Genomic DNA, 14877 nt, shown 5'->3' with positions numbered 1-14877 from the left:
GCGCAAACCGCCCCGCTCCCTCCTCCGCGGTGCGATTCAGCCCCCGCCCGTGACCACCCTCTCGGCGGCCCCTTTAAGGGGCGGGGCCTCGCCGCCACTTTGCGGGCGGGCGTTTGGTGGCGCGTGCGCGGTGGGGCGGGAGGCGGCGCGCGTGCCCTCTGCGGTGTCGGAGCGGGAGCGATGGGGCCGGGGCACAACTCCGCTGTGCGGGGTAGGGGCGGGCGGGGCGGCCGCGGGGGGTGGGAAAGGGCGGCAGGGGAGGGTGTCGCGTGTCGGGCCGTGTCCTGTCCGTCCTCCGTCGTTCCCCCCTCCTCGCTTCTCCGTTTCTCGCGTCGCTGGACCCCCGGGGACAAAATGGCGGCTGTGGCCGCCCCCTGCGGCGGGTGGCGGCTGGGTAGATGCGTGCCCGGATAAAATCCGCCCCCCGTAGCCGGTTGGGGAGGGTCGGCGGTCTGGCCTGCAGTCCCTGAGGTCCCTCCCGGCTCGGCTGCACTCTGTGTGAAGGCCTGGAGGGCGCTGGGCTCCGCGCCAGGCCCTTGAGTGCGTTTCGGCCCTTGGAGCCGGCTCCGGCCACCCGCCAGGCTTTATTTGTGATGGGGAGGGATGCCTGTTTCAGGCACTGCTGTTTTATTTCTGCTTTTCTTCTTGCTGCTTCGCTATCGGGCTTTGCCTTTGTTCAGACTTCCTACTTTATGTGAGGCTGCCGGCTGTAAATTTAATGAAAGCCTGTAGCTTTCTGGGGTTTTGATTTATCCTCAAAGGCCAGTAGTCTACAGCAGGCATAACGGTGATGATTGCACAATGTAATGATTGAGCTGATCTATGCCTGAAATAGAGTTGTGTGTTTTAAATGGTGTTGGGCAACCGGGCAGGATGAAGGGCAGAGTGGAGAGCTGAATTATCTGATTTCCTCTAAAAATTGAACTTCACCTGCATGGCTGTGGTTTCCAGTTGCAGAGCTGCTCATGATTTATGCCCTTAAATCAGAGTACTCCATCCAGATAGATTGGGGGTAGCTGGGTGGTGTGTATGCTGCTGGTACAGAGAATGTTGACAAAGGCATCACTGTAGTTTAAAATAGGTTCTAGTAATGGAAGGCTGTGCGTGTTAAAGTAAGCAAACCAAAGCCCCGAGGATGACTTGGTAATAGCTTGCAGCCAGGTTGCATTCCCTACGGGAGTTTACTGTCACTTATAAACTTGCAAGAATTAGAGCAGTTTCTACACAGTAGGAATTGAAAAGAAAACTTAGTTTGGGGGGGAGGGAGAAGAACGTGCTCCTAATTAAACTGAAAATATTCTCCTTATTCCACGAAGGCAGGGGAACAGCTGATCAGAGCAGTCTGGAGGGTGCTTTGTTTAGGAGGAGGCGGCAGCATGTGGTTAATGTGATTTCTGTCAAGATTAAACTTGATCATCACCTGGAGACTGGCAGGTCGCAGCTCTTTCTTCAGCTTGTGTGTGTCTCAGGCTGATGAATTCTGGAAGTCATCCTAATGCCTGTTTCCCTAGAGAAAACTAGACACCTGAAACTTCCTGTGTTTTTGTGGGATCTAATTCCTGACAGTAATTGGAGAGTTAATTGCTTCAGTGTATATTGGTGTGTGCTGAAAGGTTAGCCTTTGGAAAGTACTGAAGAGTGCAGCTAGTGCTTTTTGTTGGGAGTAACGTGATTGTTTGCAGGTGTGACCCCACGCTGACCACAGATCTGACTATGGTGACTTGTCTTTGGCTGTTTAAGGGCCAGATACAACTAGCTCCCCCGGGTAGCTTCTTTATCTTATGGTTTAGGTTAAATCAAGCTTGTCAGTCATAAACTCATTTCTTGTGGATGCTGTGAAGTAGTAGAAGTGACTTTTATCTGCTTGACCAGTTGGCTTCTACAGTTTGGCTTTCTGTGCAGCCAGTTATCCTGGATGACTCCTCAGTAAGTGAGTGTTCTGAGTTTCTCCAAGCATGGCTTGGAGAAAGGTGGCCTTTTGTTGTGGAGAGTTACACTACTGGACTGTCACAAACAACTCTTGGATGATAATAGCCTCTTCATTGCAACAAAAGGAGGAGAACAACACTTGAAAGTTGTAAGCATTTCTGAAGACAAAAACCCCCTATATTTTCATGTCTGGACTTAATACTCTGTAGCTGACTTTAAAATAGCATGGACATCTTTTAAGCAGTAGAGGTAACTTGAAAATTGCCTCTTAGGACTTTCTTGGACTACCTTTGTAGGGGTGCAGCTATCCTCCAGGTTGCTGCCAGTTCCTGTAAAGTAAACTGATATGTGTCGTAGCGAGGATCGCATACTCCTGGCAGAGCCAAGACCATCTCAGTTTCATGTGCTTGTCAGTGCAGATGGTAAACGCGTGTTCTTCCTGCAGATAAAATCTGTTTGAGTGCTCTGGTAGGTACTAAAAGTACCTCTGTAGACTAGATCTGGAAACATCCAGAGTAATATTCTATCTGTTTAGAGAGAAGAGAGGAGAAACTTTGTGAATCAGATCTCTTGTTCATTAGGATATGTCTAGGAATATAGAAGAAAATAGAATTTCTGCCATTGGCTTGTTGCTGTTCTCATATTTTGGGGTTTTTTTGTTGTTTAATTCTGTGCACTGCCTGCTCTCCTGGGATTGCATCCTTTGGACTTCAGTTTCCTTCTTCTCATCTCTCTTTCTCTCCTTTGTGTGTTAATTTTTCTGAAGTTTTTGCCAAACCTTTTCCATCCTTTAGTGCTTATGACATTGAAAGTTTTTCTGTGGTTACGCAGGCCTGTAGTGTCTTGTTGTGTAGTGACTTGTAACGTTGTGTTTTGGTATTACACCAGAGTTGGGATTTGTTTAATAATTACTCAAAAGTTGCTTTCAGTGTTTTTATTTTTTTGAAAAATAAAAACCCTTGACATTCCACTTCAATGTCACTCTGTTAACAGATGCCTCTTCCAATAATATATGCATGACCTTGTTTGGCAGTGAACTGTTGAATTGGCACCAGAAGCCTCTAGAAACAGAGTTTAAAGTATTTTAAAACTTCTGAAAAGTGTTTTTCTTCCAGGTAGTTTTATGGTTAACTTAGTTTGAAAGATGAAATGGGCATTCTGGCTCCTCTAAATCTGTTTGTGAAACAGAACAACAGTGGACAACAAAACTTACTGCCTCTCAAACCTTGCAGGATGATATCATAATGACAGAGAGTCTATTTGTTAAATTCAAATAGCTTTCATAAATTTACATTATGCTTATTAAGGCAGTGCCGAAATGTAAAGAATAAACTGCTTTAAATGTTTGAATTTATGTATTAGCAGTTGATATCATACTGCTCCAGAGAAGTGATTGGAAAAAGCTAATACAGTACAAAAGACACTATGATCTGTCATAAGAAAAAATATCTTAAGCTGTTTGTATGTATACAGTCTGCCCCTGTGAGTAATAGATGAATCTGGCCCTCAGAAGAAGTAGAGAGTCATTGGAATATGAGATTACAATTACTTTGAATTACTGATCTCTGCTTGTTGAGCTGGATGTGCTGTGTGGTTGTGGTAGGTGGCCTGAGGGACGGTCAGAGGGATCTGGGTTGGCTGCAGATGTGCAGAACAGCTCTTCGGAATGGGCTGCGAAGCTACAGAATTTACAGACCTTCCTGATCACACTGGGGATATTTTTATCATCAGAATCTTTTCCTCTGCTGGTTTCTTAAACTGACCTAGACTTTTGGATAAGTGCAATAGAAGGTCAGCTTCCTTATGGTGCAGCACCTTAAAGACAGGTTCAGTTATAGGAGTCATCCTTGGTCTTCATTAGAGTCACTCCCCTTTTTTTTCTTAAGGGAATGGGTATGGTCAGTCGCTGTCCCCTCATCAGACACTTGGGAACGCCGGGTAAGACTCGGTCCATGGACTGTGTCAGCTAGCAGCTTGGACAGTCCTTGCAACTGCTGCTTTTCTGAAATCCCCAGTATAGGCGGTACCTCTGATTTTGCCTGCTGCTGTTGTAGCTGCACTTGCCATTTCATGAGAAATCACTTTAACCTTGTCAGAGCCAGCTTTGTCCCTGAACTGGTTGGGTACCTCGTCCCTGCCGCAGCCCCATTCTGCTTGGGGAAATGGGCTCAACGAGGAGGGGAAAGGGTGCTGCACTCTGCAGTGGCTTTCCTTGGGGGAACCTGCTGCCTCTGATTTAAGCTGTGGCAGTTCTTTGGAATAGTTTGGGCTGCTTTGCTAAATTAAAGCAGGGTTGGGTTGGTTGTTTTTTTTTTCATAGAATCCCTTCTTTAATTTCACCTCCTTACTACTTTACCCTATTAAAATTAATGCATTACTCTGGCTAGTTTCTAATGGGAAGATAAAGAGATGGGAAGTGACTGGATGGATATAAACCACTGAATTCACAATATGCTCTTTGGGACTTTTATTGTTTTAAGGAGTTTAGGAGCAGGGAAACGCCCTAAATTCTTTGATGTTAAAGATGATTTTCTGTATCTTAATATCACCTTTTTGTTACAGGGAGGGATTGTCACTCTTTTGCAGGGGAGGTATGTTGGTCTCTTCCACTTCATTTACAAAGAAAATGAACTTTGAAGTACTTCTGCATCTTTTAGTCCTTTAGTAAGACTGCAGGGAGTGCCTGTCTTCCCTGATCTGATGGGGCTGCAGACATCATACAAATATTTTGTCTAATTCCACTTGTTGCTACATCCAGACCCTTGTGGATCAGTATGGTGTGTGTACTGATGTGGTGTTTTAGCTGAGGAATTTAAAATACAGATTTTAAAAAAGGCTGTGGGACAGGACAGAAAACCCTGATTGTTTTAGTGCAAGCTCACAGTGGCAGCACAGCAAGTCAGTTAGTGGTGGAAAGTAGCAAGAACTAACAAAGGCTTTTTGTTTCTTCTTAGCCTTTAATGTAGTAGTCTCTTGCTCCAAAGATGCCATCTGGCTTGGCATCTTTCAAATCCAATGCAAACATGGAAGAGCAGGATAGAAATTCCCAACTGGAGACTGTTCCAGTTTTCTTGTGTAAATATGCTAAAACTTAAATTCCTGTTTGAGTTATTTGTCTGTCAAACTCCGTATGTACACGTTAGGAGTATACGTGTGAGTAGAAGTGGTGGATAAAAAGCAAAGAAAGAACAGCTGCCTGCAGCTCTGAGAGGAATGGCTGGCACTGTTGCCACAGTGAGAACTTTCGGGCCAAAGTCCATCATGTTTTCATGAGGCAGAGAGAAAGCAATAGAGCCACAAAAAAAAAGTAGGAAAACTCCTTACAGAGAAGAAAATTATCCTAAGTGACCAAGACAGCAAATGTTTTAGAGATAACTAGAGGGAAGAAAAGTGAGGATGAGAGGTGGTGGAAAGAGGATTTCTTTTTAATGGAAGTGTTCTTCAGAGTCAGGGCCTAATCCAGTTAAAATAAACTTGTGCTATTCTTAAATATACTGGGTTTTGGATCCATGTTCTTTCCTGTACCCCACAGTAGGGATTTAATCTAAGCTGTCTTTTGTTGCTCTTCTGAAGTGGTAGTATATTGAATAAACAAATACCTGTTAACTTCGTTACAAGTTGCGTTCTGTTACGAGCTACTCGGTACACATACCTTCTGGGGGATCCTGCTTGGGTTGTTGCTGCTGAGTGTTTTTAGTGACTTTCCTGCAACTGTAACAACAGGGGGGGTTGTTGCTACAGGGTGTACTTGTAGCTGCTTTAAGATGCTGAGCTTGGAAACACTGTACTATGTGTTGATGTCAGAGGTTCCCAAATAAAAGGTTTAAAAAACCCAAAACCTTGTCAGGTTATTCCTAGCCCTTGTGTAGAAGGGATTGGGCTGAAGGAGAACTCTGATCGGTAGAAAGGAGCAGCTTAACTGGGCAAGTGCCAAAAGCAAATGCTCTTCTCAAGTACTGTGTTACCACTACAGAACAAGGTCTGTTGGAAAGTAGAGGTATTGCCATGAGCATGGTGAAATTTACTACTATGAATAGTTTTAATAGAATGTTGTGGCCAAAACCTGACAGACTCTTTCTTCTTTTATTCCAGTGGAATGGATCGCTGCGGTCTCCTTAGCTGCTGGAGCAGCTGCTGTCGGGTACCTAGCTTACAAAAAATTTCTCTCTAAAGACAAATGCTGCAAAGCCATGGTGAATCCCCATATTCAGAAGGATAACCCCAAGGTAGTCCATGCATTTGACGTGGAAGATCTGGGAGACAAGGCTGTGTACTGTCGTTGTTGGCGATCTAAGAAGGTAAGATAAGAATAAATAGTCCAGTTTTGTTCATGTGTGTGCATCTTTCAACAAAACTATTTTCAGACTGCTTTTTTTAGAGGAAACTAACTACTTTTCACCTAAACTATTGTACAGTGAGATGTAGCAGTATTTTAATCCATAGAACCATGTAGATTTATGCTGTCACTCAGAGTAAAGCCTGCAGATCAGTGCTAATAGTGAACAAAATATTTTTGTAGCTCTGAAGAAGCAGATCTCTTGGAAGGAGAGCTGCTGTATGGAGCAATCAGTCATGAATGACAGATACCATTTTGTGTGCTGCCTGTGCTAATACTGAGGCATATCCAAAACTACTGGCCTGTTGGCAGGTGAAGGAGAGCTCAGGAACCACAGTCTGAGCAGATCTTAAGCACCTTTTACTGGAGGAGGTTGGAAGCTTACTCTTCAGTCAGAAAGCATCTTGCTACTAGTTCATGGAGTTAGTAACACAAATCCGCTAGGAAGTCTCTTGGTTTATCAGAGCTGGTGTCAAAATTGTCACTTGCATGTCTGAGCCCATCATTAAATCTTGCAGACAGGGTGAGTGCAGAATTGTTTTGGGAAGAGCCTCACTTGTGCAGGTGGTGTTACAGTGGTACTGCTGTTCTGGTCTGAATTTATTGTTGTGGTACTGCTGTGTGCTGTAGATAGCAGCCTTTTGCCACATGAATGAGTACAGCGGTGAATTGTTTCCAGTGGTAATGGAGGTAATCTAAAAAGAAGTCATTGTGGTTAAAAAGCTTTTGAAGAATCTAGACAGATGGACTTAATATATTTGTGCCTTAACAACTCAAAATAGTTATGGGTGATCCTGAAGTAAAACCAGTGAAATCACAATGGCATACTTAAAGCCTCTATTTTAGAGCAGTTAAAAGTCTGGCCTAGAAACTGGTCCAGCCTAATTGCATATGAAGCCAGGTTGCCTCGGTTGCCTAAAATTATCAGTAAGCATGACACCTAGCCTTCCATTAATGCTAAGATCAAATTTAAATCTGAGGTAGAGATGCATGACATGTGATGTAGCTGAGATCTGTATTATTTATCTCTAGTGGTAGTTCTGGGATCTGTAATGAGAGAAAGCAGATTGGATGAGTAGTCCTGTCTGTTTACAACTGGCACACATTTCAAAGGTTTTTTAGAAATCAGGATGTGGAGACTAAAGTAATAAAGACATTCAGAGCTAGATAACTGAGACTAACAGCCTTGAAATCTAGCTCACTCTCCTCTCTGTGGGTGAACTGAATACTAGACTTCTCAGGCCTTAGGTACTGATAGATAATGATCATTATAATTGGGCCATGCTCTGCAGTTTTCCAGGTGCTGTAACTTTGGGTTCTTGCTGTTGTCAGATCAGACTTCATTACCTTGCAGGTGAAAACAGTTCAGGAAGTTACACAGTATTTGGTTTAACACTAAAATGCTACTGAGGATTGAACAGCATCATGACTTGATTGTGAAATAGTCCTGTGGAGATGGGCTTGCTTCTCTGCTTTGTCCGAGTCAGAACTAAAAAATAAAATTTCAACCCCCACCTTGCTGCCATGGCCACAATGTGCTCTGTGGACTAAGTTAGATATGATTATTAAACAGAGCAGTGTGTACACTTACATGCAGTGGTGCTGGCTGCACAGCATGCACAGGTATCATGCATGTGTATACCAGCATTACAACTAGATTTTTGTGGTCAGTCTCATCTGACAGTCAGAATCCAGCATTGGAAACTGCTCTAAGTGCTACAGCTTGAGAAAAGGAAAAGGAGGAAGAGAGAGGCTGCTCGAAGTATATGCACTTTAATATCTGTATTTGGGTTTACCTCAGGTTGAAATAGTGTAGGTAGCTCTTTCAGTGCTTTTGCCAAAAAAACCCACAAGCAACCCCCCCCCCCCCCCCCCAATCCTAACTTGAACCTTGGTGTTTGTACTTTCTGCTTCCTACTCCATTTTCTAAACATAAATGGGAGGTAGTGTCTGGTTTTAGTGGTTGCATTGCAGCTTCTGCCAGTATTCTAGCTATTGTTTGATACTGTCTTTTTTTTTTGTATGAAATAAAAATATTAAGTATGTTTTGACATATATTGAAGGAGTGTTCTCAGTTTAGGAACATACTGTCCTACTGAGTTAGGGCTCTAATCAGCATTGAAAGGAAGTAGATGTGGATTCATTACAAGGTAGCCCCTCTTAGATAGAGCTCTCATCTGAAAGGCCTTGTGATGGTATTAAGGAGGTAGGTAGAAAATTTTGAAGGTATTTTTCTTTTACTGGTGCTTAATAATGAGTGTTTTAATCAGCATCTTCTTCTTCAAAGACTGCAGTTCCCAGTTTTGCTGCCTCCCTCTTGCCCTGATCAGTTCACTGTGTGTGGTGGGTAGCATGATCTTTAAGAGGGTGTGCGTGCTTCTTATGTTTAGTAACTGCCAAGCAGTAATCAAATACAGAGATGTTCTTGATCATTCTCACATGCTTGTCATCTTTGTAAGTAGTTAGCTAGCACTGTTTTTTTACAGTTCTCAAACTAAGATCCTGTTAAAATTTGTAAGACGATGTTTATATGATGCCGAAATCGTAGAATGTGTATGCTTCCAATGCAGGGAATTACAGTAAGTAAGCAGTAAGTAACCTGCTGTGGTTTTGTTAAATGATGTGTGGGGAATCTCTATTCCCTATACAGGTTAGAAGGAATGTCCCCCTCTATGACCCTGTGAGCACTTCTCATCAGATTTAGCCTCACCTGAGGCGTGAGGCTGTTGATAGCACCAGTAGTGTTATGAACCAGCAGATACTTTGGTGTGCACAGACAGTGTGGATGCACTGCAGCTGGCTTCACATGGTGGCCTTCCTGCATGGGAAATAACAAGACAGTTGGGCTATACCAGAGTGTTTTGGAGTAACTTAAAAATTAAGAAGGATTATTTTCAGGGTTGTTTTTTTTTTTTTTCTGAAATAGTACACTTAACGGGCTTTGTGTGTGTGGTTGTGGTGGCCATAGTCTTTGTGGAGTGCATGTGTTTAAAAAAGCCCACAACAACAAATGTGCTATCTTCAAATAAGACTGTCTTGGGATGTAATTAACTGTTAAAATAGGTGGTAGGTAGTTCTTTAAATGGCCCTTTCCTACTCAGTGTTGTGCTCTGCAGATACTTCACAGCACTGCTTTCCAAGTTGTATGGGAAAACCCAGTGTTCAAATTTACCAGTGTAGAGGCAAGAGTTTTGTCTTAAAACCTAACTGTAGTCAAAAGATAGAATATTTGTTTTCTTACTCTTCTGCATTTTTAAGTGTATGAGCTGGGGGGAAAATAAATGAATTTGCTTTCTTTAGCAATGACCTGCAACCTCTGTATCTTCCAGAGACGTATTAGTCCCCAGGCTGCAGGTCAAGGAATGCTGCTGCAGAACATCAGAAGAAGGAGCTGTAGAGAATCTAAAACTGTTCAGTGTCAAGGGAAATAGGCTGAGCTGTCCAGATCACTGCACAATTCCCTCAGGGTTTGAGCTTTGGCCACTATTGGTAGCCTGCTTTATCTTAATCAAGGATGCATATGTTGTCAGGTCCAGGATCTATCTATTCAGTATCTGGTCTTCTATATGACCTATATGGGTGCCCTCCAAAAGTGGTGGTTTTTTTCTGAGAAGCTCAAGTCTAGTGTCCCAACCTCTAGGAGCCAGTGGTTCTGAGACCAGCTGACCCAGACGATGAATTCAGAGCAGAGTTGGTAGCTGTTAGATTTCTCTGCTGTCTAAAGCCTCTGAATCCCACAATTTTTGTCACTTGCAAACTTGAAGTGATGATGTTGCTGTAGCTGGACCTCAGCCTTGCCTCCTTGGGGCACAATGTCTGATGGAAGCTGGGCCAATGCTTCTGTGAAGACCAGCAGACTCTGGTGCTGCATGGAAAAACTGGCCCAGGAACATCTGGGTTGGAAACCTGGTCAGTGTCCCATAAAAATCTTTGATTTATTTTTTTTTTCCAAGCATCTGTCGTTACCTACTCATTGAGTCACAAGTGATTGATGTGATGATAAAATTCCTGCATGAATCAGCTTACATGAGTATTCTCCAAATTCAGGATTTCTTTATTTGGAAACATCACCTGCCGCTTATAACATGGGTTTTGACATTTTGTAACTGTGAAAAACAAACCCTTGCTGCCAAAAACCCCTACCCTGCAGGGCATGTGGCTTTATTTTTAGAGCTCTAGGAAATTTTTTTGCAAGTATATTGTCTTCATTATATTGTTTTCGTGCAGTACTTTGAAATCTTTTATTCTAACTAAGCATGGGTGATAGGGGGTTAATTTTTTTCAAGGGCTGTGACAGAGGCATGAACATTGGAATCATGGGCATGTCAAAGACTATTTGATTGTACTGCAAGGGAATATTGCTGTTGCAAAGGCAAAAGCTGAGTAATGTCCAACTCGGATTCCCTTTACTTCTAAGCAAACAAAATAGTAACTGAATGCAAAATACTGGTGTGTGATTTCTGTGATCGTCTCCAGAGTTTTCTCTGCAGAGGAGGCATAGCTCTGAAAACACACCCTTGAGGAGTGATGGCATCTAACCTCCCTATTGTTGCTTCACAGAATATCCTTTTGCTCTTGCACATGAAAAGACCTGCCCAGGAGCATAGTAGTTGTCACTGTCTGGGACCTGGGCACTCACAGCTGGCTGAAGGAATCCCTGTTGGTCTTGCTCTGACCAGGCAGTTCTAGTTTTTGGTTGGTTTGTTGTTTTTTTCCCAAATGTTTCCTCACATGACTTCCTCGGTGCTACCCTTAAAACTCCTGATGAATAGCCATGTCAGTTAGAAGTGCAGTTTATTTCCATTAGCAGATCAGAATCCTAACATGGAAGCCAGCTTGCACAAAGGGGCCTTTGTGTTAATGAGATAAGCTGGGTCAGGATGAAGCAAAGGTAGCTTGTGCCTCTAGCTGTCTGGAGGCAGGGCTGATACGTAGGTGTGTCTCTTATTTAAGAGATGAACCAGGGAAACTGTCTTTTTTTTTCATCGTGTTCCACAGAAAACCAGGAAAAAAAAATCGGCTAAGGATCTCCTGTTTCTCTTCCTCACCTCACTTACCTTCTGTAACTGCACTCTATTCTGGCTGTTGCCCAGGAAAACAGAGTGTGGGGCAAGGTTGAGAGAGAGATACTTCATGTAGGTTTCAGTTGAAGGTCAGTTTGAGCTGTTTTCCTCGTGCTGGCCTGAGGCAGGAACACCAAACAGTGGAACTGAGTTGCTGCTTTTTCATAACAAGCCTCTCACTTGCTCTGCACTGCATGGACAAAACCAGTGTTCAGCCAAAAGTCAGGGAGACCCCAGATACCAGCACAAAAGTTACGGTCTGGGGTCACAGTGGATTTAATGAGTTCTAATGAACTTTAAAGCTAGTTTCTTAATTCTGGTTCTGGATATACTTTAGATGTGTTTATTCTTTCTTTTTGCAGTTCCCGCTGTGTGATGGCGCTCACACAAAGCACAACGAGGAAACTGGTGACAACGTTGGGCCTCTGATCATCAAGAGGAAGGAGGCATAGAGTGGACAGTAGAAGCTACAGAACGAATGTCTGACAAACCCTCTGCTCACTTGTGATTGGGGGAAAAAAACACAAATTCTTTGTCATGTCACTGAAGACTTTCCCGTATAGCATATACATAAGGCTTCAGCATGTGTATTTTCTCTGGTGCTTGTCTTGTTTTAATCACTACAGTACATAATTTACTAAATCATGGTTTAAATTTCTTGTCCTGTAAAGTGTGAGTACCTTCTCATTGAGTATGAAACTAAAATGACACACTGAATGTACTTCATCAGAAAATAGGTATTACGTTATTTTCAAATACGTGTGTAGTACTCTGAGGCTATTCAGTAGAATGTATGTTCAAAAGGTAGATCCTAAATCCTGGAGAGGTTCTAAAGTCACAGATCTGGCTAGACTTCTGTGTAAAAGACAGTGGCAGGAAAGAAGTCACGATGCCAAGATGCTGCTTAACCTCTGATTATGCTGCATTTTCTGCAGGTGTCACACTTGGCCTATTACACTACTGTTGTGTGTGGCTTTTGTAAAAGAACAAATTCAAAATTGCTAACTACGGACAGACAACATAAAAGGCTTGTAGCGAGATAGGGGTAAAGGGCAGCTTTAGCTTTGATTTTACAGCAGTGTTGAAACTTGACCCTGCTACTGCATGTTATCGAGACCATACTGCCAGAACTGCAGACTGTCTTGAGAGTAGGATTAGGAAGATGGTGTCTGCAAGAGCTTTCTTAATAGACAAGTGGAATGATAGGAAGTCTCAAAGAGGGATGGGCAGGGGTGGCAGGGCTGTCTGCTGCTAGAAAGCCTTAGTTTCACTTGTGGTCTCTAGCAGTGAAGCTAACTTCCCCAGACCACAGGACACGTCTGTGGGGGAGGCTATGCCAATTTATTCCAGAGGCTAAAATAAAATTGTAAACCCCACCCATCATTACTGTCTGCTTCCTCGATGCCCTGGCTTGTTCTTGAGGACTCTTCCCGCTGTGAGGGAGGAGGCACACCTTTCTTACTAAGTGGCCTTAGGCTCCATGTGTCTTAAATAACTCCTGCCTCCCTGGGCTAACCGTTAATGTGGTTCAGCTAATTTTACCAAAAGAACTGACACGGAAAAGGAAAGGCTTTGGTGACAGCTGGAAACAAGGGGGAAAGGAAGGATGAGACAAGGAGAGCTCTTGCTCTCCTTTTGTATGGCACTTGTCAGCCTTGTCTGACATGGTTGCATTAATGGCTGTCACGTTGGTTTCCTTCAGTTAAATAGCTTTGATTTATTAACAAGCAAAACCCAAAGAGTGGGGCGGCAGAGGGCAGTTTTGTATTCAACCCTGTGTAATTGCAGCCTGTGTAAGATTGAGCTCTCAATGTCCTGGGACAGAGAGACTACCTCAGAGCTAGAAAAAGAGCCCTTTCAAGAAGCTGACATTTCAACCTGGACCCTTAAGGATTATTCCAGATGATTGGGGCAGTAGAGGTGTTTTTGGTGTTTGGTGGTTTGTTTTTTGTTTGTTTGTTGTTTGGGTTTTTTTTAAAGAGTGTTGTTGGTATGACTGGTTAAGATTGAAGAAAATGTTTTGCATATTCTCAGTGTGGGACTTTCAGCTGACTGGTCTGAACTTTGGCAGAAGGCACAAAAAGTAGAGAAGGTGGCACAGAGGTAGAGAAAGAAGGTTTGCAGGTAGAGTGCTATAGCAGGGGCAGCTACTGTCTCAGAGACCTCTACTTGTAAGAAGTTGCAGTCAAATATGCTCAGTTTCTATCTTTTCTTCCTGTCTTGACTGTAAAGGAACTTGATATTTTTTACTTGGCCAAGTACTGACACATATGGAAAGTTCTTTTAACCTTAAATTATCAAATACATTTCTTTTATCCAAAACAAAGTTATTTCTGTATTAGAATATGACACTGGATATTTCTGTTATTTTTGTCAAATACACATTTGAGCTCATCTTAATCTCGAGGTTGTAACGTCTGTGTTATCTCATGGTGCGCTGGTTTTTTTTCAAGGGAGAGTTACACTGTGCGTAGTGCTGTACGCTGATGCTACTGTAATCATAAACCTGTGTCTGGGTTGGGTTTTCCTTCTGAGACTTTTTTCCCTGTTAGCAGGAAAGCCTGGCTGCTCTTTAAGGAATAAAAGTTCACTGAAAACTGCATTAATTTGCTGAGAGATGAAGTCCTGAAGTTTCAGATGAGTCTCCCGAGTCATAAAACTATTTCCTGAAGTTTGGCAATAAAACATTTTCTGGAGTTTGGGTATTGGGGAAGCGGGCTTCAATGAGAAGTCTTTCTTCCTGGGAAGCAAAGATGCAGGAGCTGAGTCTTTGGCTCACAGCCTGGTGAGCTTGTTTTGGAGAAGTGTCACTTATAAATGTTGACACAAAGGGGTTAAATTATATTTTGATGCACATACAATTTTCTGTACCTGAAAGTTCCTGTTATGTATGTGAGCTGTTTGATAGTGAAAAGAGATACTTGAATTTGAGTAAACAAACTTGCCAGCAGTCTTGATGAGCATCCCAGAGAAAGCTTCATATTTTTTTTCTTTAGTACCATAATAGGCTACCTTGTTCTGATGGCCTGAGTGCTGGCGGGCTTTGGTGTTTTCTGCAATCTCCATTCTTCAGTGTTTCCCTCAATCTTTAAAATACAAAGTGGATGGGTTAGAACTTTGCCAAGTTTTAACTGTAAAGAAATTTTTACAAACATGCATTTTTCACATCACATTGAAATTCCTACATGGAAATGTGGTGTAAATCCTTCATATTAAAGCAGTGAAGGATTCTTGTCCCAGAGTAAAACTGTATTTCTGTTCTACATTGTTATTTTTCAGCATATAAGTGTTCATTAGGAAGGTGAACAAATTAAAGTCCTGCTGCTGCGGTAATTGATTGTCACTCACCAGAATAGTCTGAATGTCAAGTATTCAAGTGCCTCTAGAACTGGCATGCTTGGTGGCTCTAAGTTACGTTGCTGCCTGCATGTTTAATTCAAGCACCGTTAATCTAATGGATAATGTCAAATGGAGGAGGCCAGCATTGCAGTAACACGCTGGTCCACTGGGAGGAAACAAACACTGTGCAATGGAAGTTCTTGATGTGGG

At 42.9% G+C, this 14877-nt stretch overlaps 1 protein-coding gene across 2 annotated transcripts; it reads left to right on the top strand.

The window, feature by feature from the left end:
* The first annotated feature begins 131 nt into the window (after positions 1-131).
* On the top strand, positions 132-13731 carry CISD1 (CDGSH iron sulfur domain 1). Of its 2 annotated transcripts, none has more exons than XM_074924395.1 (3): positions 132-211; positions 6022-6227; positions 11691-13731. In XM_074924395.1, the coding sequence occupies exons 1-3, from the start codon at positions 181-183 to the stop codon at positions 11778-11780; spliced, it is 327 nt and encodes a 108-aa protein (XP_074780496.1). In that variant the 5' UTR covers positions 132-180; the 3' UTR covers positions 11781-13731. The 2 variants fall into 2 exon arrangements, with proteins under 2 accessions (XP_074780496.1, XP_074780497.1); XM_074924396.1 differs by lacking the exon at positions 132-211 and adding an exon at positions 5935-5943 and having other exon boundaries at positions 6000-6227.
* Positions 13732-14877: the final 1146 nt, after the last annotated feature.

The sequence above is a fragment of the Athene noctua genome, chromosome 21 (genome assembly GCF_965140245.1).
Source record: "Athene noctua chromosome 21, bAthNoc1.hap1.1, whole genome shotgun sequence".
Lineage (NCBI taxonomy): Eukaryota > Metazoa > Chordata > Aves > Strigiformes > Strigidae > Athene > Athene noctua.
This window is presented reverse-complemented; position numbering and strand designations above follow the sequence as displayed.